The following is an 18,327-nucleotide window of genomic DNA, read 5'->3' as shown; positions in this document are numbered from 1 at the left end:
GCACCCTCTTTTTGTCCTCCCTCCATTGCACTGAGATATTTCTTTATCTCATAGATATTCCTTGCTGAGATCATTCGCCATGTATTTTGAATCTTGCTTCAGTTGAATCAATTGTGTGCTCCAAATACACTTACTTGTCACCTGAAGTGGCTTTCTTACTATACAGTTTTCTAATGGCATCTTTTATCTGTGCATTTCTCAAGGTATAGATTAAGGGATTTAACATGGGAGTTATCATGGTGTAGAACACAGCAACTCCTTTATCAATGGACAGAGTAGCTGCAGGTCTCATGTACACAAATGTGCAGGGCACAAAGAACAAGACAACCACTGTGAAGTGGGAGCCACAGGTGGAGAGCGCTTTGCGCTTTGCCTCCAAGCTGTGGTGCTTTAGGGAGCACAGAATGGCCACATAGGAGACCATCAGGAGGAGGAAGTTTAACAGACAAATGAGCCCACTGTTGGCAGCAACGACAAGACCTAGAGTGTGGGTATCAGTGCAGGCTAGATTGAGCAAAGGATTGAGGTCACACATAAAGTGATCTATGATATTAGGACCACAGAAAGGCAGTCGGAAAATGAAGAGGATCTGTATGGTGGCATGAAGAAAGCCTCCCATCCACACCACTCCCACTAGCAGGCCACATAACCGCCAGCTCATGATGGTCATGTAGTGCAGGGGCTTACAGATGGCCACGTAGCGGTCGTAAGCCATCACCGTGAGCAGGATAATCTCAGCGCCTCCAAAGAAATGTTCCCAAAATATTTGGCTCATGCATCCATTGAATGAGATGGTCCTTTCATAGAGTGAATTTATGATCAGTTTGGGAGTGCTGACAGAGGAGTAGCAGGCATCAATGAAGGAGAGATAGGCCAGGAAATAGTACATTGGTGACCCTAATGATGGGCTAGCATTTATGGTGATCACAATGAGCATATTTCCCACCACCGTGATGATGTAGATGAGAGAAAATACAACAAATACGATCTTCTGCATCTTTGGATTCTCTGTGAGTCCCAGTAGGACAAACTCTGTCACGTTGTTCCTAATCTCCATGCGTTTTATGTGATGATTAATTCAATGACCTGAAAACACAATGTTTTTTAATTAATGAACCTTGGAAGTATTAAACATCTCCATTTTAATGCCAGAAAGAAAAAGAAAAATACCGGATCGTCTCACTCATAGCAGGAATCTAGAAAACTTAAATAAGGGACCAGGAAAATGAATAACTATAAGAAAGTGAAAATCATAATCAACAAACAACTATGAACCAGAGACACTCTATGGGGGATAGGGGGCAGGAGGGGAGGGATTGGGGTCAAAATAAGGGGGTTGCAATTGTATGGGGAATATAAAAATAAAATTTATTATTAAAAAAAACAACAAAAAAAACTTCTCCGTTTTAGTAAGTAGTAAACCCCTGGATTCTATTGAGTTGTGAATTCTTTTTTTTTCTTTAAGTCTTTTTTATTGAGTTAATATTAGTTTACAGCATTGGTCAGTTCTTTTGAGATTTTTGTTTCCAGAAAGCAAAAAGGTTATGCGTTGTGGAATATTACTCAAATTGCCTTACAAGTGAAAATTCTGTTAAGAGTATAGATGAGGAAACTTTGTAAAGACACAAGTAGGGAACTTCAGTCAGTGGAGATGACTTCATTAGAACCTAACTTGAAGTAGTCACTTGCATACAGTGATAGCTAAGTCTGAAAAGAGAGGTGGAAGATGGATACAACAATGTTATTTATAAAGCTATGGAATTTTTCATTAATCACTAGAAAATTGGGAGCCTTGGGGAATTACTGAGAATACGGATGGAAGGATGAAAAAGAATTTGAAGAAAAGGGAATCTTGGACATTAGTTAAAATCTTTATATATCTTGGGCTGAGGCTCAGTATGTGACTGATAATTATAATTTTAAACTATTTCAGAAGTAAGTTTTTATGAAACAATTCATCAGCAGACAGAAATATGTGTGCACACACACAGATACATGCGATGACACCTTTGAACTACCAAATAGGAATTAATATGTGGTATTGTGTTTACTGAATAGTTTTTCTACTTTGACCTCTCCCTCAGATCCAACTCTCCCTTCTCTAATGCCAGTCCAAAACATGGTCCCCAGAGTCTACTGCAAATTACTGAGTAAGACTGTGTCATTGAGAACAGATCAGAATCTTGTTCTTTCAGTTGCAACTCTTTTATCTGAGATTTTATAGCCTTATATTTTCATCTATAAAAGTAAAAGTAGCATAATAATACCACTTCATGGTTTGTTTTGTGAATAATTTGATGGAACATGTATACAGACAATCACCATATGTTGTGGATACATAAAAAAGATTAATTTTTTTATGACTGTGTACAGACTTAATATTATAGGAAGAAAAAATACTGAGCAACAAAACAGAGAAATATTTAACCAAACAATAAGCTCTAAAAGAATCATCACCAATTTTACTCTCAAAGAGGCAATAGGAATTCTCATATCCATAGCAGTTTATCCCAGGGAGGATTCTCCATGTTTGGGTCTGGATGAAACATTTGATTATTTATATCAGGTAATAAACATTTTTTTCCTGTTGTGTATGTAAAATATAGTTGCATTTTGTTTCATCCTTATTATGATTTATAATTACTAAAGAAGGTATCTCAGAAAAAGTGTGGTGCTTGAGAATTGGTGTCAGAGAGCTGGGGACTACAATTTACTTAATTACTATGAGTCTCAAAATTTTTGACCCACAAATTAGGTTAGTAGTATGTATGAATTATCTTTTCAAGAACTGTGTTGAGAATGAAATGCTCTATAACTACATATATCTGAGAAGTGTTAAAAATAGTCATTACATATAGAAGGTCGCAATCTTTAACAAGTATCAGCACTATTGAAAACTTACCTTAGCTGCTTTAGATGATTTCAAAGATGTTGGGGGGTGTTCAGAAATAATCTCTCCTTGAAACTTGTGATAAGTAGCTTTTCTTATGAAAAGATATGTCACACGTGGGAAGAAACTTTTCAGATGATTCGCTGTCAAATCTGCATTTGTTAAGAAGTTGTGTACATTGAACACGTGCAATTTTGGGGGGAGTATATCATTGATACCTTAGTAAACGTGTTTTTTAAAAAGAAAATCTTGTGAGTCTAAACCATTTCATAGAGCCCAAAGCCTCAAAACTTTTTTTGGAACTCACTTTCAGTTTTTGGATTTAGAAAGGATTCCCTGGAAACACTATGGCGAATCATCCTCTGTCCACAATTCTGGTCCTGCAGGGCAAAAGGCAGACTGTGGAGGAGACATGTTCAGATGGCCCCTCTCCCCAGGAGGAGATGTGAATAGCACCCAAACAAATGTTCACTTGCCTTTATAGATTTAGAAAGGTTTCCATAAAGCTTCAGAGACGTTGTCTTATAGTGCTGTTTTCTCCCCTAGGAATTAATTAATTACCTCCTTTGATGGAAAGGTTTTGTCTTAGAAGCAGGTAGTCTGAAGAGACAGATTTGAGAAACACCCATTATTTTTCTGAGTAGGGAATTGTATTCCCTGCACTTAGAACCTAAACACATGAACATCCCATTTCCCTGTTAAGAAAGTCCATGTCATGTATTCTGGGGCACCAGTGGAGTGTGGACTGTGATGTATTAATAGCTTCCCTGTTGGCTCATATCACAGATAGAGTTCTATTTCTGATCAATGTTAAACCTTTATTGGGAAGGCAGTATTGCCATCTTGAGAGCTAGATCAGTGAGGGCATGACATTTAATTGGCAGTCATTTAAAATGTTTCATTTTAAAAGCTATTTTTTTCTCCTGAAATATAATGAGCAAGTAAAATTGCATGTATTTAAAGTATGTATGTTAATATTTTGATATAACTAGGTATGTGGAATAATTGCCACAATCAAGCTATTTAACATTTTCCATGATTCACAGAGTTGATATTTTATTTTTGTTGTGATGAGAGCACTGTATATCTACCCTTACTAAATTTCAACTCTGCAATACAATATTAACTTTAATTAAATTTTTATATAGATTTCCAGAATTTCATCTTGTGTAACTGAAAAGTAGTACCCCTTGATCAACATCTTCCTATTTCTTCCTCCTCCAGGCTCTGGCAACCACTTTTTTATTCTGCTTCCATGATTCTTACTCTTGTATATTTTATAAGCTCATGCACTATTGCTCTTTCTGTCTGGCTTAATTTCACTTATCACAATTTTGTCCGAGTCCATTCATGTCATCACAAATGATGGGTTTCCTTCATTTGTGGGGTGTGTGTGTGTGAGACATTTTCTTTTCTTGTTTATCAGTGGACATATAGGTTGTTTCCATATCTTCATTAGTGTGAATAATGCTGCAAGAAACATGAATGTAGATACCTATTTGAGATACTGATTTTAGTAGTTGAAGCTGTCATTGCTTAGATTTTGGTTAATAAATTATAGCAGATTCTTTGTTCAATTGCATATGAAGTTTAACACTCTGCTTGAGTAATTTCCAGCTAGTTCAAAATGAAAGGGTATAGTACACTTGAAAAGACATGGAAAAGTATAATTAATTGGATTTATAACAAGATGCAAGTACAAACACACTTGATGGGCTCACATGGTGCCTTTTTCACTGTTCATCAAATGATATATAGTTCAGCTCAAATCTTGAATTCTTCACATTCTCAGGCACTCACTTTCTTATCCAATCTAGGACTCATCTACTATTTTTTGGCATCAACATCGCTTCCTTAAGAATACCTTCCACTTCAACCCCATCACCTCATTGCACAGATACATGGTGCTGTGTTATTTTCTATAGTGCTTGCTACTTTTTTTTTTTAATAGTTGAGATCTTGCATCACGAGGCCAAAGACACTCTCAGGGCTGTGGAGGTAGATTTGTATATAACCTCAGTTCTGTCACTATTCCCTGTTGATTTTGGGTCAGTTACCTAAACTCATAGTGCCTCAGTTTTCATTCTCTTTGTAAATGGGGATACTAACAGTGCTCATTACAAAGGGGACCTCAGGTAATGTGTTTCACATGGGACCTAGTGCATTGCACTCAGGAGTTTGTCACTTTCATTGTTACTATTGACTAACACAGTGCCAGGTACATTTTAGATGTTCCACAAACTTTTATTATTGAAAAAAAGAAGACTGTAGAATCCAAGTTCTGACTGCAAGCCTGATAATTATCCAAGATTGGTAGTGAATGCTAACCTTTGTTAAATGTCATGGTTTGGTCAGAAAGACCGTGGGAGAGTGGGAAAAGCAGTTGGTTGCCATTTTGGCAAAGACTCCTAACATTAATTATTCTTCCCTTGAGGAAATAGCACAGAGATGAGTTGTCTGTATGACTAAAGTCATGTCTATATATAGCAAGCACTGAAAGAGTTGAAAAGGTAGGACTGTGAAGATTTCTCACTCTGATTAGACATGGGATCCTAGACACACGAGGGAGTAAATATGTGGCTTTGCATTGAGCACAGGTGCTCTGAAAAAGAACTTAGAAGACTCAGTTTCCACAGATTTCCTCATCCAAGAGACCTTACATCATCTGCATGTATCTTGGTAATTGGATTTGCTTTTCTAGCTTTAAAAATGGCTACCATGTTTTTAGGGCTAATATTATGGCTATCAGACCAAATTCTATACAGAAACTAAAAAAACCTGTGAACTTCTGTGAGTCCCATAGAAATAGAAACATGCTAGGACTACTGAAATTTTAATCTGCTCTCCAAGCTCAATATATCTAAGGGGAATGGGGGAAAAACGTCTAGTCTCTGGGATAGTTTATTATTCAAAGCTGTCAGGTCAAGCTGAGGAATTCTAGCACACAGCATTGGTATGTAAGAGAAGCACAACATTTCTTTGCTGATTTTTCTTTGGGATTTACTTTTTTAGAAACTCTTGGATTTTTTTTTTTACCGTAAATTTACATTATTTTAAGATAAACATGACTCTATTGCATGTACTTGGGATTGAATCCCTAGAGAGTTTAAGGATTGAGTATGTAGAGAGCCAATTGATGACAAGTCAATAGCTCAAAACCCTAAATATTGAGGTGGGCGAAAATAACTTTTTATTCTGACCAGTTTGTATGTAAGAACCACCTGTGACTTATTTGTCATATTTTTGTTTGATATTGATACTAAGGGCCATAATTAACATATTTGATGGAAAGTTTGGATTCTAAGCGCAGCATACCCTCTTAAAAAATAAGTCTTAAAGTGCGTCCTGCATCGACATTTTAGAACAGGGACATTTCTTCAGTAAAGACTGCTTGAAACTGGCAGAATGCTCCCAGAGGAGCCAGAGGTGAGCTGGGAAATTCGCCCAAGATGCCAGCCAGTACCAGCAACACAGTGTCCCAATGCATACGGCAAATTAGAAAACAGACTGTAGGGAGTAGAAAAACCACACACAACCCAGCAACTCCTCAGGAAAAAAGCACACCACAAAAAGAAAACCACCCCCCAGATTGCAACGGCAGTAACTTGGAAGAACTTCTGAGCCTTCCAGAAAGAGAATTTAAAATTGCCATGATTAAAAAACTGACAGAAGTCATAAAGGAAAACAATGATAAGGGAAAAATAATCAACAATCAGAAGAATGAAATTGAGTCCCTAAATAGGGAAGTAAAAGAAATGCAGGAGATCAAAGAATTCATGGAGGCACTAAAGAACTCTGGGAAAAACAATGAAAGCAGAATAGATGAAATGGAAGAACGAATAAGTACTCTTGAAGACACAGAAATAAAAAGAACCAAAACAGAAAAGGAAAGAGAAGTAAGAAGGAAAAAGACTGAAGAAAGACTTCGGGAACTATCTGACTCCATGAGGAAAGGAAATATAAGAGTTATAGGAATCTCAGAAAGAGAGTAGAGAGATGTAGGAACAGAGAAAATATTCAAGGAGATAATTGAAGAGAACTTCCCAAACGTGAAGAAGGAGCTGGAAATTGATACACAAGAAGCAAGAAGAACACCAAACTTCCACAATGAAAGGAAAAGTACAGCAAGACACATAATAGTAAACTCCCAAGAATCCAGGACAAGGAAAAATAATGAAGCTGACAAGAGGGAAGAAACAGATAACATTCAAAGGAAAACCAATTAGGCTGACATCAGACTTCTCCAAAGAAACACTATGGGCAAGGAGAGAGTGGAGGGACATAGTCAACAGACTCCAAGAAAACAGATGCCAACCAAGAATCCTCTATCCACAAAGCTCTCCTTCCTCTATGAAGAAAGAATAAGGACCTTCCCAGACAAACAGAAACTCTGGAATTTCATTACAACTAAACCCCCACTCCAAAAAATACTACAAGGAGTCCTAAAGCCAGAACCTCAGAGGGACGAATAACAATGAAAGAAGGCCAAAAAAAAGTTATTAAAAGAATAAATAAATAAAATCAAAGGAAAGACAAACACAATGGCAAATACAGATGTTAACATATCAATATTAACTCTAAATGTAAATGGACTAAACTCTTCAATAAAAAGAAACAGAGTCGCAGGCTGGATTAAGAAACAAAACCCAACCTTTTGCTGTCTTCAGGAAACACATTTATCTACAAAAGATAAAAATAGACTCAAAGTTAAAGGATGGAAAACAATCCTACAAGCAAATGGACCAAAAAAGAAAGCAGGAACAGCTATACTTATATCAGATAAAACAGATTTCAAACTCAAGAAGATAAAAAGAGACCCCCATGGTCATTACACTATGATCGAGGGGACAATACTTCAAGAAGAAATAACACTCATTAACATATATTCACCAAACGAAGGAGCACTGAAATATATCAGACACCTATTGTCATCTCTGAAAACAGACATCAGAGAAACCCCAAAACCAGTAGAAGAAAAGAAATAATAAAAACCAAAGCAGAAATAAATGAAATCGAAACTAAAAAAACAATCCAAAAGATCAATGAAACCAAGAGCTGGTTCTTTGAAAAAATCAATAAAATAGACAAACCCCTAGCCAGGCTCACAAAGGAAAAAAGGGAGAAAGCACAAATAAACAGGATCATAAATGAAAGAGGAGAAATCACAATGGACACAGCAGAAATCAAAAGAATAATCAGTAACTACTATGAAGAGTTATATGGAAACAAGTTCAACAATCTAGAGGAGATGGACAAATTCCTACAACTCTACAATCACCCAAAGCTAGATAAAGAAGAAATAGAACACCTAAACAGACCAATTACAAGCAGCGAAATTGAAATGGTAATCAAAAACCTCCCCAAAAACAAAAGCCCAGGACCTGATGGATTTACAAATGAATTCTACCAAACATTCAGAGACGAATTAGTGCCTATCCTTCACAAACTCTTCCAAAAAATTGAGAAGGAAGGGACAATACCAAACACGTTCTATGAAGCCAACATTACACTAATACCAAAACCAAACAAGGACAACACGAAAAAAGGCCAATCTCCCTAATGAACACTGATGCAAAAATCCTCAATAAAATTTTAGCTATCAGAATCCAACAATGTATCTGTAAGATAATTCACCACGACCAAGTAGGATTCATTCCAGGGACATAAGGATGGTTCAACATTCGAAAATCAATCAACATTATCCAACACATCAACAAAAAGAAATATAAAAACCATATGATAATATCAATAGATGCTGAGAAAGCTTCTGACAAAGTGCAACACCCATTCATGATAAAAGCCCTTAAATTCTTGGGATACAAGGAACATACCTCAGCATCATAAAGGCCATCTATGACAAGCCAACAGCCAGTATCATCCTCAATGGTGAAAAGCTGAAAGCATTTCCATTAAGATCTGGAACAAGACAAGGATGTCCACTCTCACCACTACTTTTCAATATAATACTGGAAGTCCTAGCCAGAGCAATAAGACAAGAGAAGACATACAAGGAATCCAAACAGGAAAAAAAGAAGTCAAACTATCACTATTTGCAGATGATATGATAATATACATAGAGAGCCCAGAAACTCCACAGAAAAACTAATTCAACTCATCAATCAGTTCAGTAAAGTGGCAGGATACAAAATCAACACGCAAAAGTCAGTAGCCTTCCTATACACAAACAATAAAACTGAAGAAGAAGAAATAAAAAAAAACCATCCCTTTCATTATCGAAACAAAAAAAATCAAATACTTGGGAAGAAACCTAACAAAAGAGGTAAAGGACCTATACAAAGAACTATAAAACACCGCTCAAAGAAATAGAATAAGACACAAAGAAATGGAAAGACATCCCCTGCTCATGGATTGGAAGAATCAACATTATTAAAATGGCCATCCTACCAAAAGCAATATACAGATTCAATGCTATTCCAATAAAAATTTCAATGTCATTCTTCAAAGAAATAGAACAATTATTGATGAAATTCATATGGAATTACAAAAAGCCCCAAATAGCCAAAGCTCTCCTGAAGAAAAAAGAAGGGAATGGAAGCATCACATGCCCAGACTTCAATCTATACTACAAAGCCATAATCATCAAAACTGCATGGTATTGGAACAAGAACAGATACACAGACCAATGGAATCGAATAGAAAATCCAGAAATAAACCCACAGTTTTATGGTCAACTAATCTTGACAAAGGAGCAAAAAATATGCATTGGAGCAAAGAAAGTTTGTTCAATAAATGTTGCTGGGAAAACTGGGTCACTACATGCAAAAGAATGAAGCTTGACTACTACCTCACACCATACACAAAAACCAACTCAAAATGGATTAAAGAACTAGACATAAGACCTGAAACTATAAAATACATAGAAGGAAATATAGGCGAAACATTACATGATATGCACATCAAAGACATCTTTACAGACACATCACCCAAAGCAGTGATAGTGAAGGCAAAGATCAACATCTGGGACTACATCAAATTAAAGAGCTCTGCACAGCAAAAGAGACAATAACCAAAACAAAGAGAAACTCCACCAACTGGGAGAATATTTTTTCACACAACACTAATGATAAAGGACTGATCACAAAAATCTACAAAGCGCTGATGAGACTCAACAAAAACAAAGAAAATAATTCAGTGAAAAAATGGGCAGAAGAGCTAAAAAGAAACTTCTCTGAAGAGGAAATGCAAATGGCCAACAGGCATATGAAAAAATGTTCAACATCACTTGTCATCAGGGAAATGCAAATCAAAACTACCATGAGATACCATCTTACACCAGTGAGAATGGCACATATTAAAAAAATTAGCAACAACAAATGTTGGCAAGGATGTGGAGAAAAAGGAACTCTCCTGCACTGCTGGTGGGAGTGCAAACTGGTCCAACCACTATGGAGAGCTGTGTGGAGATTTCTGGACCTACTAAACATAGAGCTTCCATATGATCCAGCAATTCCACTCCTAGGTATTTACCCAAAGGACACAGAAACATCAATTCCAAAGAACACCTGCACCCCTATGTTTATAGCAGCACTGTTTACAATAGCTAAGCTTTGGAAACAACCCAAATGCCCAAAAATAGATGACTGGATCAAGAAGATGTGGTACATATACACCATGGAATATTACTCAGCATACAAAAATATAAACACATGCAATTTGTGCAACATGGATGGCGCTGGAAGGGATCATGCTCAGCAAAATAAGCCAGAAAGAAAAAGAAAAATACCGGATGGTCTCACTCATAGCAGGATTCTAGAAAACTTAAATAAGGGACCAGGAAAAAGAATAACTATAAGAAAGTAAAAATCAAAATCAACAAACAACTATGAACCAGAGAAACTCTATGGGGGGCGGGGAGTGGGGAGGGGATGGATTGGGGTCAAAATAAGGGGGTTGCAATTGTATGGGAATATAAAAATAAAAAAAATAAAAAAAATAAGTCTTAGACAGCTTTGTGGTATGTCAATTTTCCTCTTCCTACTTTCTCTTTTCTTTCCTTCATTTATCCTTTTCTCTTCCTCTTCTGCCCTCTACTCCTCTCCCACAAATTCATGTCTGTATATTGTGAGAATTGAAGGAGTCGAGAAATTGGTACTTCTCTCCTCTCTTCTATCCCTTACCCCACTCCTCTTTTATCTCTTTCCATATCCCCCTCCTCCTTTTTCCTCCTCCCAAATGCTTTGTAATAAATACCTTATGTTGTCTAGGACTGTGGATATAAAAATGAAGAGCTCATAAGACTGGTGTGGCACAACATTCTGCAAAGCATGTATGTGAAGATGAACTGCGTGGAAGTTCCCTGTTTCCTGGCAAACTCCTCACTCGGTCATAAGAGTCCAATCTGGAACGTGTAAATTTGATATGTTTTGGGATATGGATTCAGCAAATGAATTAATGAAATGAATAGACAATAAATCCCATAAAACAAGCAAAGTAAATTATGATTAAACTTTTGGGTAATGATTCTCTTAATAGCTTTTATTTTTGTTGTTATTTTTCTGCTGACCTTTGTTTTTGACATTAATCTTTGTTTTCCTTGTTCTGTTTTTCCTCACTTCATTATCACAAGTTTTTGAAATATTTGTTGGAGATATTTATCACTTGTATTTATCACTTGTTTAACAAATTGAAAAAATTTAGGCATAAAGATAAATTAATGCTGTAGTTCTAATAAGGGGTAGATCCTGAAGCCCAAATCAAGCCCAAATCAAGCCCAAATCCTTGATTTTAAACCCATGTCTTCTTTGCTTAATGCATTTATACGTTTCTTTCATCTTTTTCATCTTTTTCTTCTACTTTCTTTCATTTTGACCTCTTTCTTTTCCCTCTCTCAGTAAATTCTTTATTTACTTTGGCCAATATTGGGGGTTAAAAAATGAATAAGATTACAGTTGTAGTTAAGCAAATATTTTTGCCATCAAGGACTCAGACTGATGAATATAAGAGATGAATGTGACAGTGTGGTAAGTGCTACAATAGGCATTTACCACAACCTGTGAGATTGAGAGAAGGCAACAATAACATTTTCTCTTTTTTTGAGAAAGTGGAGGAGTTTCCAGATGGGTAAAGTAGGAAAAGTTATGGTTCATGAACGAAATTCTGTTTTTCTTTAAAGTTTTACTTTTATTTATGCATACAAGAACTGGGTGTAGGCCAGAGGTGCCAGGGGTGAGAGGATTCGCCAGAGACAGGGTGGGGAGCAGAACAGTCAGATCTAGTGAAATACATGCTGACAGGAGCAGTAGGCGATTCAGGAGAGGTCTGCTGCACCACGTGTGTTAGCTCGCTGGCTAGGGATTGAACTCATGGCCATCCTTTTATTATTGAAACAAAGAATATCAAATACTTGGGAATAAACCTAACAAAAGAGGTAAAAGACCTATACAAAGAACTATAAAACACTGCTCAAAGAAATAGAAGAAGACACAAAGAAATGGAAAGACATCCCCTGCTCATGGATTGGAAGAATTAACATTATTAAAATGGCCATCCTACCAAAAGCAATTTAAGATTCAATGCTATTTCAACAAAAATATCAATGACATTCTAAAAGAAATAGAACAAATATTGATGAAATTCATATGGAGCCACCAAAAACCCCAAATAGCCAAAGCTCTCTTGAACAAAAAAAGAAGGGAATGGAGGCATCACCTGCCCAGATTTCGAACTAGACTGCAAGACCATGATCATCAAAACTGCATGGTATTGGAACAAGAACAGATACATGGACCAATAGAAATGAAGAGAAAATCCAGAAATAAACCCACAGATTTACAGTCAACTAATCTTTGACAAAGGAACAAAGAATATGCAATGGAGCAAAGAAAGTTTGTTCAATAAATGTTGCTGGGAAAATTGGGTTGCTACATGCAAAAGAATGAAGCTTGGCTACTGCCAAGCTTGATCCTCCCATGGTGGGTGAATACGTCTGAAATAACAAATACACTCCAATGTTACAGTTTCCCTTAGTCTTGGCATTCCTTCCTCTGTATTAATTATTTTTTTTTAAAGATTTATTTATTTATTTATACAAGCACTGGGTACAGTCAGAAGCACGGGAGGGTGAGAGAATTCACCAGTCAGAGCGGAAAGCAGAGCAGGCAGAGTGACGAAGTACACTGCTGAGGGGAACAGCGGGCGGCAGGAGAGGTCTGCGCACCATTTAGGACCCTCACCCTGTGGCCGGGGATCGAACTGGCGCTGCAGAAGCTGCGGGCAGCTTCGCCACACAGCGCTCAACCACTGCACCACCGGGGAGGCCCCCCTTCCTCTGTATTAAACCAAGGCAGATTGGGCCCTCTCAATTCACTGACTGTGGGTCCATGTGTCAGTCAACTGACTAAACAAACTGTCAGAGCTCTTTCTTATTCCCTGAGCTGCAACAACTAAGTCCAATCTCTGCGCAGTGGGCCCATATCAATAAATTCAGCCTGGTGCAAGTGTGTGTTGCTTTCCCTGCTATCCTACATCCTTAAGATCCATTTGAATGCATATTCCCTGGTTTTCTGTCTATACATTAGAAAATTCAAGTTGTCTTTTGGAGGAGATTGCACCTTCTTCTAGATTGTACCTTGCACCTACTTGTAGGGACCAGCTGGGACTTGAGTCTAGTTATGGGTCTAGAAGCAAAAAGGGAAGTGGGGCACCAGCATGTCCTACAGGGCAGCAGCCTTAGAGGAGACACTGCCAGTTTGCTCAGGCAGAGCAGGGCTGTTCCTTCAGAGGGGGAGGCTGCTGTGGGATGAGAGAATCTTTGCCTCTTCCCCTGGCTCATTTCTGTGGTCCATTTCCTCAGTTTCCTAATCCAGCCAGTGATTTATGTCAAAACCTGCATTTCATCCATGATTTTTATTTCCCTCTAATTGTGATCTTATACCAAGTTCTTTAGGATATAATGCATACATTTATTTCTTGAACACTTTCTATATGTTTGGGTTTCCTAGATGCAGACTCTGAGATGGGGGTTTTTATGAGTGTGCTTAAAAATTTAAATATAAATTTCTTAAATTTGGGCCTCCCCGGTGGCGCACTGGTTGAGCGCTGGGTTGCGAAGCAGCCTGCAGCCTCTACAGCGCGGTTCGATCCCTGGCTGGCTGGCAAGGGTCCCAGATGGGGCGCAGACCTCTCCTGCCATGCCTGCTGCTCCCCTCAGCAGTTTATTTCATCGGTCTGCCTGTTCTGCTCCCCGCTCTGGGTCTGGTGGATTCTCTCACCCTTCTGCGCTGCTGACTGTACCCGGTACTGTATAAATCAATCAATCAATCTTTAAAAAACATTCTTAAATTTAAATTTTTATGAATGCGATGTATAAAAATAAGTGATAATGTAAAGTCAATTATGGTAAGGGAGAAAAAAGGACATTGCCTCCATTAGAGTCTGCCTTCACCTGGAGCAGGGAAGCTCTGGAGAACAATTTGTATTACTTCTACCTCAAGAGAAAGGGGACCAGCCTTGTTTCTTTAACCCCTGTGGTAGCTAGTGAGAGATCACAAGTGGTCACTGAAGTGGTGGACACAAACACCTTGATTTCCCTGGCACCTTTGTCCAGAGAGGACTGGATCTGTGGGCTGTTAGCCATCCAGGCACGTAGCAACTGGTGTGTGGGTGCCCTGGCCCATAGAAGGAGGTGAACTGGACTAAGCAGTATTCTCCACACTGCATTACCATTGGCACCCCCAGAGTTCAGGCCTCCATCCTTGTACACCCAAATCATTATAGTAACCTAACTGCTCCTCTGCCACCAGTCTTGTCTCATTCCATCATTTCCCATATTTCACTCTAACATTCGAGCCAAGCTGCATAACTCACAAGCTTACACAGCTCTTTGAACGGTACTTAGCTTTCAGCTTGGACACTATTATGAGGCCCTTTTTTATCTTCCCTGTTCAGAATGCTCCAATTTCATCTCTTGCTATTTACCCTTTTGCAAACTCAGTATCCTGCTTGGTACCTAGCATGACATGGAGATTCAACAAGTGATGGTGACTTAGATGAATTGATAATGCCAGCCAGATCAATAATAAAGCCAATGGAATTGGTCAGTTGTCCTGCATACTCTTTTTTCACCACCTGGCATGTACTATGGCTTCCTTCTCCTAGGACTCTCCCCTCCATCTCATGGCCATTTGCTTTGCCATCAGACTTCTTCTGGGTCCTGTATTTGATTTCTTTTCTTCTAGGAAGTCTCTCTTCACCTGAGAGGTCAAGGTTCCTTCGCAGTGTGCTCTTATAGTACGCTGTGTTTCTTCTGTGCTGCTGTTTACAATACTGTTGTCGTTTTCTTCTCTTTTCTGGGATTCTTTCAGTGGATCCATTAGTCTGTGAAGGGAGGACCCACACAAGTCCCAGCAATTTTCAATGAGTCTGATATATTCCTTAGGCTCAAAATATTTGTTGCTTAGTACATAGTACCTTAGTACCTTAAATTGTTTGCTGTGCAGATGGAGCTGCATATTTCTAAAAATAGCTGTTAGTAATGAAATGTTATCCCCAAATAAAATAAATTACAGAGTAATATACTAAGGAATTCATATTCATGGGATAATAAAATCTTGCTGAAGGCATGGAAAGTATCGAGGTAAATGATTGCATATAGGTAGTGATTTGCTGAGAGTCTGTTTTAATTTCTCTCTCATCCTCATTTTTGAAAAGGGTAAAAACAAATTGTGGTTTCCCTAAACATCAAACTAGAATGCTCCTCAACATTCGATACATATAAAGGTATGAAAGAATTCTCTAGCCCCCAGTATTATCTTTGTGCTCTGTATTTCAATGATATTTTATTTTACTTTATACTTTAGCTCAATATTATCATGCACATTGTGATACCTTATTGAAATATTGTTAAAGAGTAGGCAAAATTTTTATTGAGTATGATTGTATATTGAATAGAAATTCGTGTTTGACATTGAGATTTTCTTTTTCAGCTCTTTCTGATAGATTAGCAGCCTTAGATACATAAACAATACCGAAGCATTCTGAAATCTCTACAAGGAATTTGAAAAATGTTGTAATTTTCATTAAATGGCTACACAGGTTCAATAGCTCATACTTTTAACACTAAAATATTATATGCTATAAAGATACAAGCAATAAATTGTTATACTACTATGATATCTAAAAATGAAGTTATTAATGACAAATGATTGATATTTTAGTTATAGATAATAAACTAACAATCTCTTTCTCAAAAAAAGGTAACTAGTACAATTATCTTATAACTCACATAATCATTACTTGACAGTGTATTATAGCTGCCGAGACCACAGTCTGGGATATCAGATTTTGATTACTGGTTCTTTGATATACCTGCTTTTGGCACCTTATATTTTTTGTCAGTTTCTTCACTTGAAGTAGGGGCGTGAACAGTGCCTATCTCATATGATTGTTACAGAGACACAATATATTTCATTATTGCTTTTACTTTTATTAGAAAGCAATACTGTGAATCTGTATGCATGGATGACTTAGTAAAACTAAACCCCATTTGGTAGTATATTCTAAATATGCAGTCTCTAGATGATGTGGATGATGCTTTTCTCTTTCTGGCATGCTCTTTTTTTTCTCCCTCCATTGCATTGAGCTATTTCTTAAACCCATAGATATTCTTTTTTTTCAAAGATTTATTTATTTGTGTATGCAAGAACTGGGGTACAGGCCACAGGTGTGGGGGGATGGGTGAGCGGATTCAGCAGAGACAGAGTGGGGAACAGTACAGGCATATTGACCAAAATACACTGCTGAGGGGAGCAGCAGGTAAGACAGGAGAGGTCTGCTGCACCATGTGGGTAGCTCTGTGGCAGACTGGGGATAGAACTTGTCCTGCAGAGGCTGCGGATAGCTTCATAGTACTGCATCTTATCCCCTTGCACCACTTGAAATATCCCATAAATATTCCTTGCTGAGATCATTCGCCATGTATTTTGGACTCTTGCTTCAGTTGAATCAATTGTGTGCTCCAAATACACTTATTTGTCACCTGAAATAGCTTTCTTACTATACAATTTCTTCATGGCATCTTTCATCTGGGCATTTCTCAAGGTATAGATTAAGGGATTTAACATGGGAGTTATCATGGTGTAGAACACAGCAACTGCTTTATCAATGGACAGAGTAGCTGCAGGTCTCATGTACACAAATGTGCAGGGCACAAAGAACATGATGACCACTGTGATGTGGGAGCCACAGGTGGAGAGGGCTTTGCGCTTTGCCTCCAAGCTGTGGTGCTTTAGAGAGCACAGAATGGCCACATAGGAGACCAACAAGAGGAGAAAGTTTAACAGACAAATGAACCCACTGTTGGCAGCAACAAATAGCCCTAGAGTGTGGGTATCAATGCAGGCAAGATTGAGCACAGGATTCAGATCACACATAAAGTGATCTATGACATTAGGACCACAGAAGGGCAGTCGGAAGATGAAGAGGATCTGTATGGTGGCATGAATTATGCCTCCCATCCATACGACTCCCACTAGCAGGCCACATACCTGCCAGTTCATGATGGTCGTGTAGTGCAGGGGCTTACAGATGGCCACGTAGCGGTCATAAGCCATCACCGTGAGCAGGATGACCTCACCACCTCCCAATAAATGTTCCCAAAATATTTGGCTCATGCATCCATTGAATGAGATGGTCTTTTCATAGAGCGAATTTATGATCAGTTTGGGAGTGCTGACAGAGGAGTAGCAGGCATCAATGAAGGAGAGATGGGCCAGGAAATAGTACATTGGTGACCCTAACGATGGGCTAGCATTTATGGTGATCACAATGAGCATATTTCCTACCACTGTGATGATATAGATGAGAGAAAATACAACAAATACGATCTTCTGCATCTTTGGATTCTCTGTGAGTCCCAGTAGGACAAACTCTGTCACGTTGTTCCTAATCTCCATGCGTTTTATGTGATGATTAATTCAATGACCTGAAAACACAATGTTTTTTAATTAATGAACCTTGGAAGTATTAAACTTCTCCATTTTAGTAAGTAGTAAACCCCTGGATTCTATTGAGTTGTCAATTCTTTTTTTTTCTTTTTTAAGCCTTTTTTATTGAGTTAATATTAGTTTACAGCATTGGTCAATTCTTTTGAGATTTTTGTTTCTAGAAAGCAAAAAGGTTGGGCCTCCCCTAGTGGCATAGCAGTTGAGTGCTGGGCTGCGAAGCTGCCTGCAGCCTCTGCAGCACCGGTTCAATCCCCGGCCACCAGCGAGGGTCCCACATGATGCGAAGACCTCTCCTGCCGTGCCTGCTGCTCCCCTTAGCAGTGTATTTCGTCGGTCTGCCTGTTCTGTTCCCCGCTCTGGGTCTGGTGGATTCTCTCACCCTCCTGCACTTCTGACTGTACCCAGTGCTTGTATAAATAAATAAACAAATAAATCTTTTTCAAAAAAAGGCAAAAAAGGTTATGCGTTGTGGAA

At 38.2% G+C, this 18,327-nt stretch overlaps 3 protein-coding genes across 3 annotated transcripts in view; 1 reads left to right on the top strand and 2 right to left on the bottom strand.

Annotated features, from left to right (window-relative positions):
• LOC119254495 (olfactory receptor 4A47) overlaps positions 1-18,327 on the top strand; it is a 409,525-nt gene that overhangs the window by 352,646 nt on the left and 38,552 nt on the right. The window lies entirely within an intron of this gene.
• Positions 131-1,057, bottom strand: LOC119254501 (olfactory receptor 4C46-like). Its single transcript, XM_037521603.1, has one exon. It carries the CDS (start codon positions 1,055-1,057, stop codon positions 131-133), a length of 927 nt encoding a protein of 308 aa, XP_037377500.1.
• LOC119254500 (olfactory receptor 4C46-like) lies at positions 16,876-17,802 on the bottom strand. Its single transcript, XM_037521601.1, has one exon. It carries the CDS (start codon positions 17,800-17,802, stop codon positions 16,876-16,878), a length of 927 nt encoding a protein of 308 aa, XP_037377498.1.

The sequence above is a fragment of the Talpa occidentalis genome, unplaced genomic scaffold (assembly GCF_014898055.3).
Source record: "Talpa occidentalis isolate TD23 unplaced genomic scaffold, MPIMG_talOcc4v2.1 talOcc4.3, whole genome shotgun sequence".
In the NCBI taxonomy this organism is placed as follows: Eukaryota; Metazoa; Chordata; class Mammalia; order Eulipotyphla; family Talpidae; genus Talpa; species Talpa occidentalis.
The sequence above is the reverse complement of the archived record's forward strand: the minus strand, read 5'-3'. Positions and strand labels throughout refer to the sequence as shown.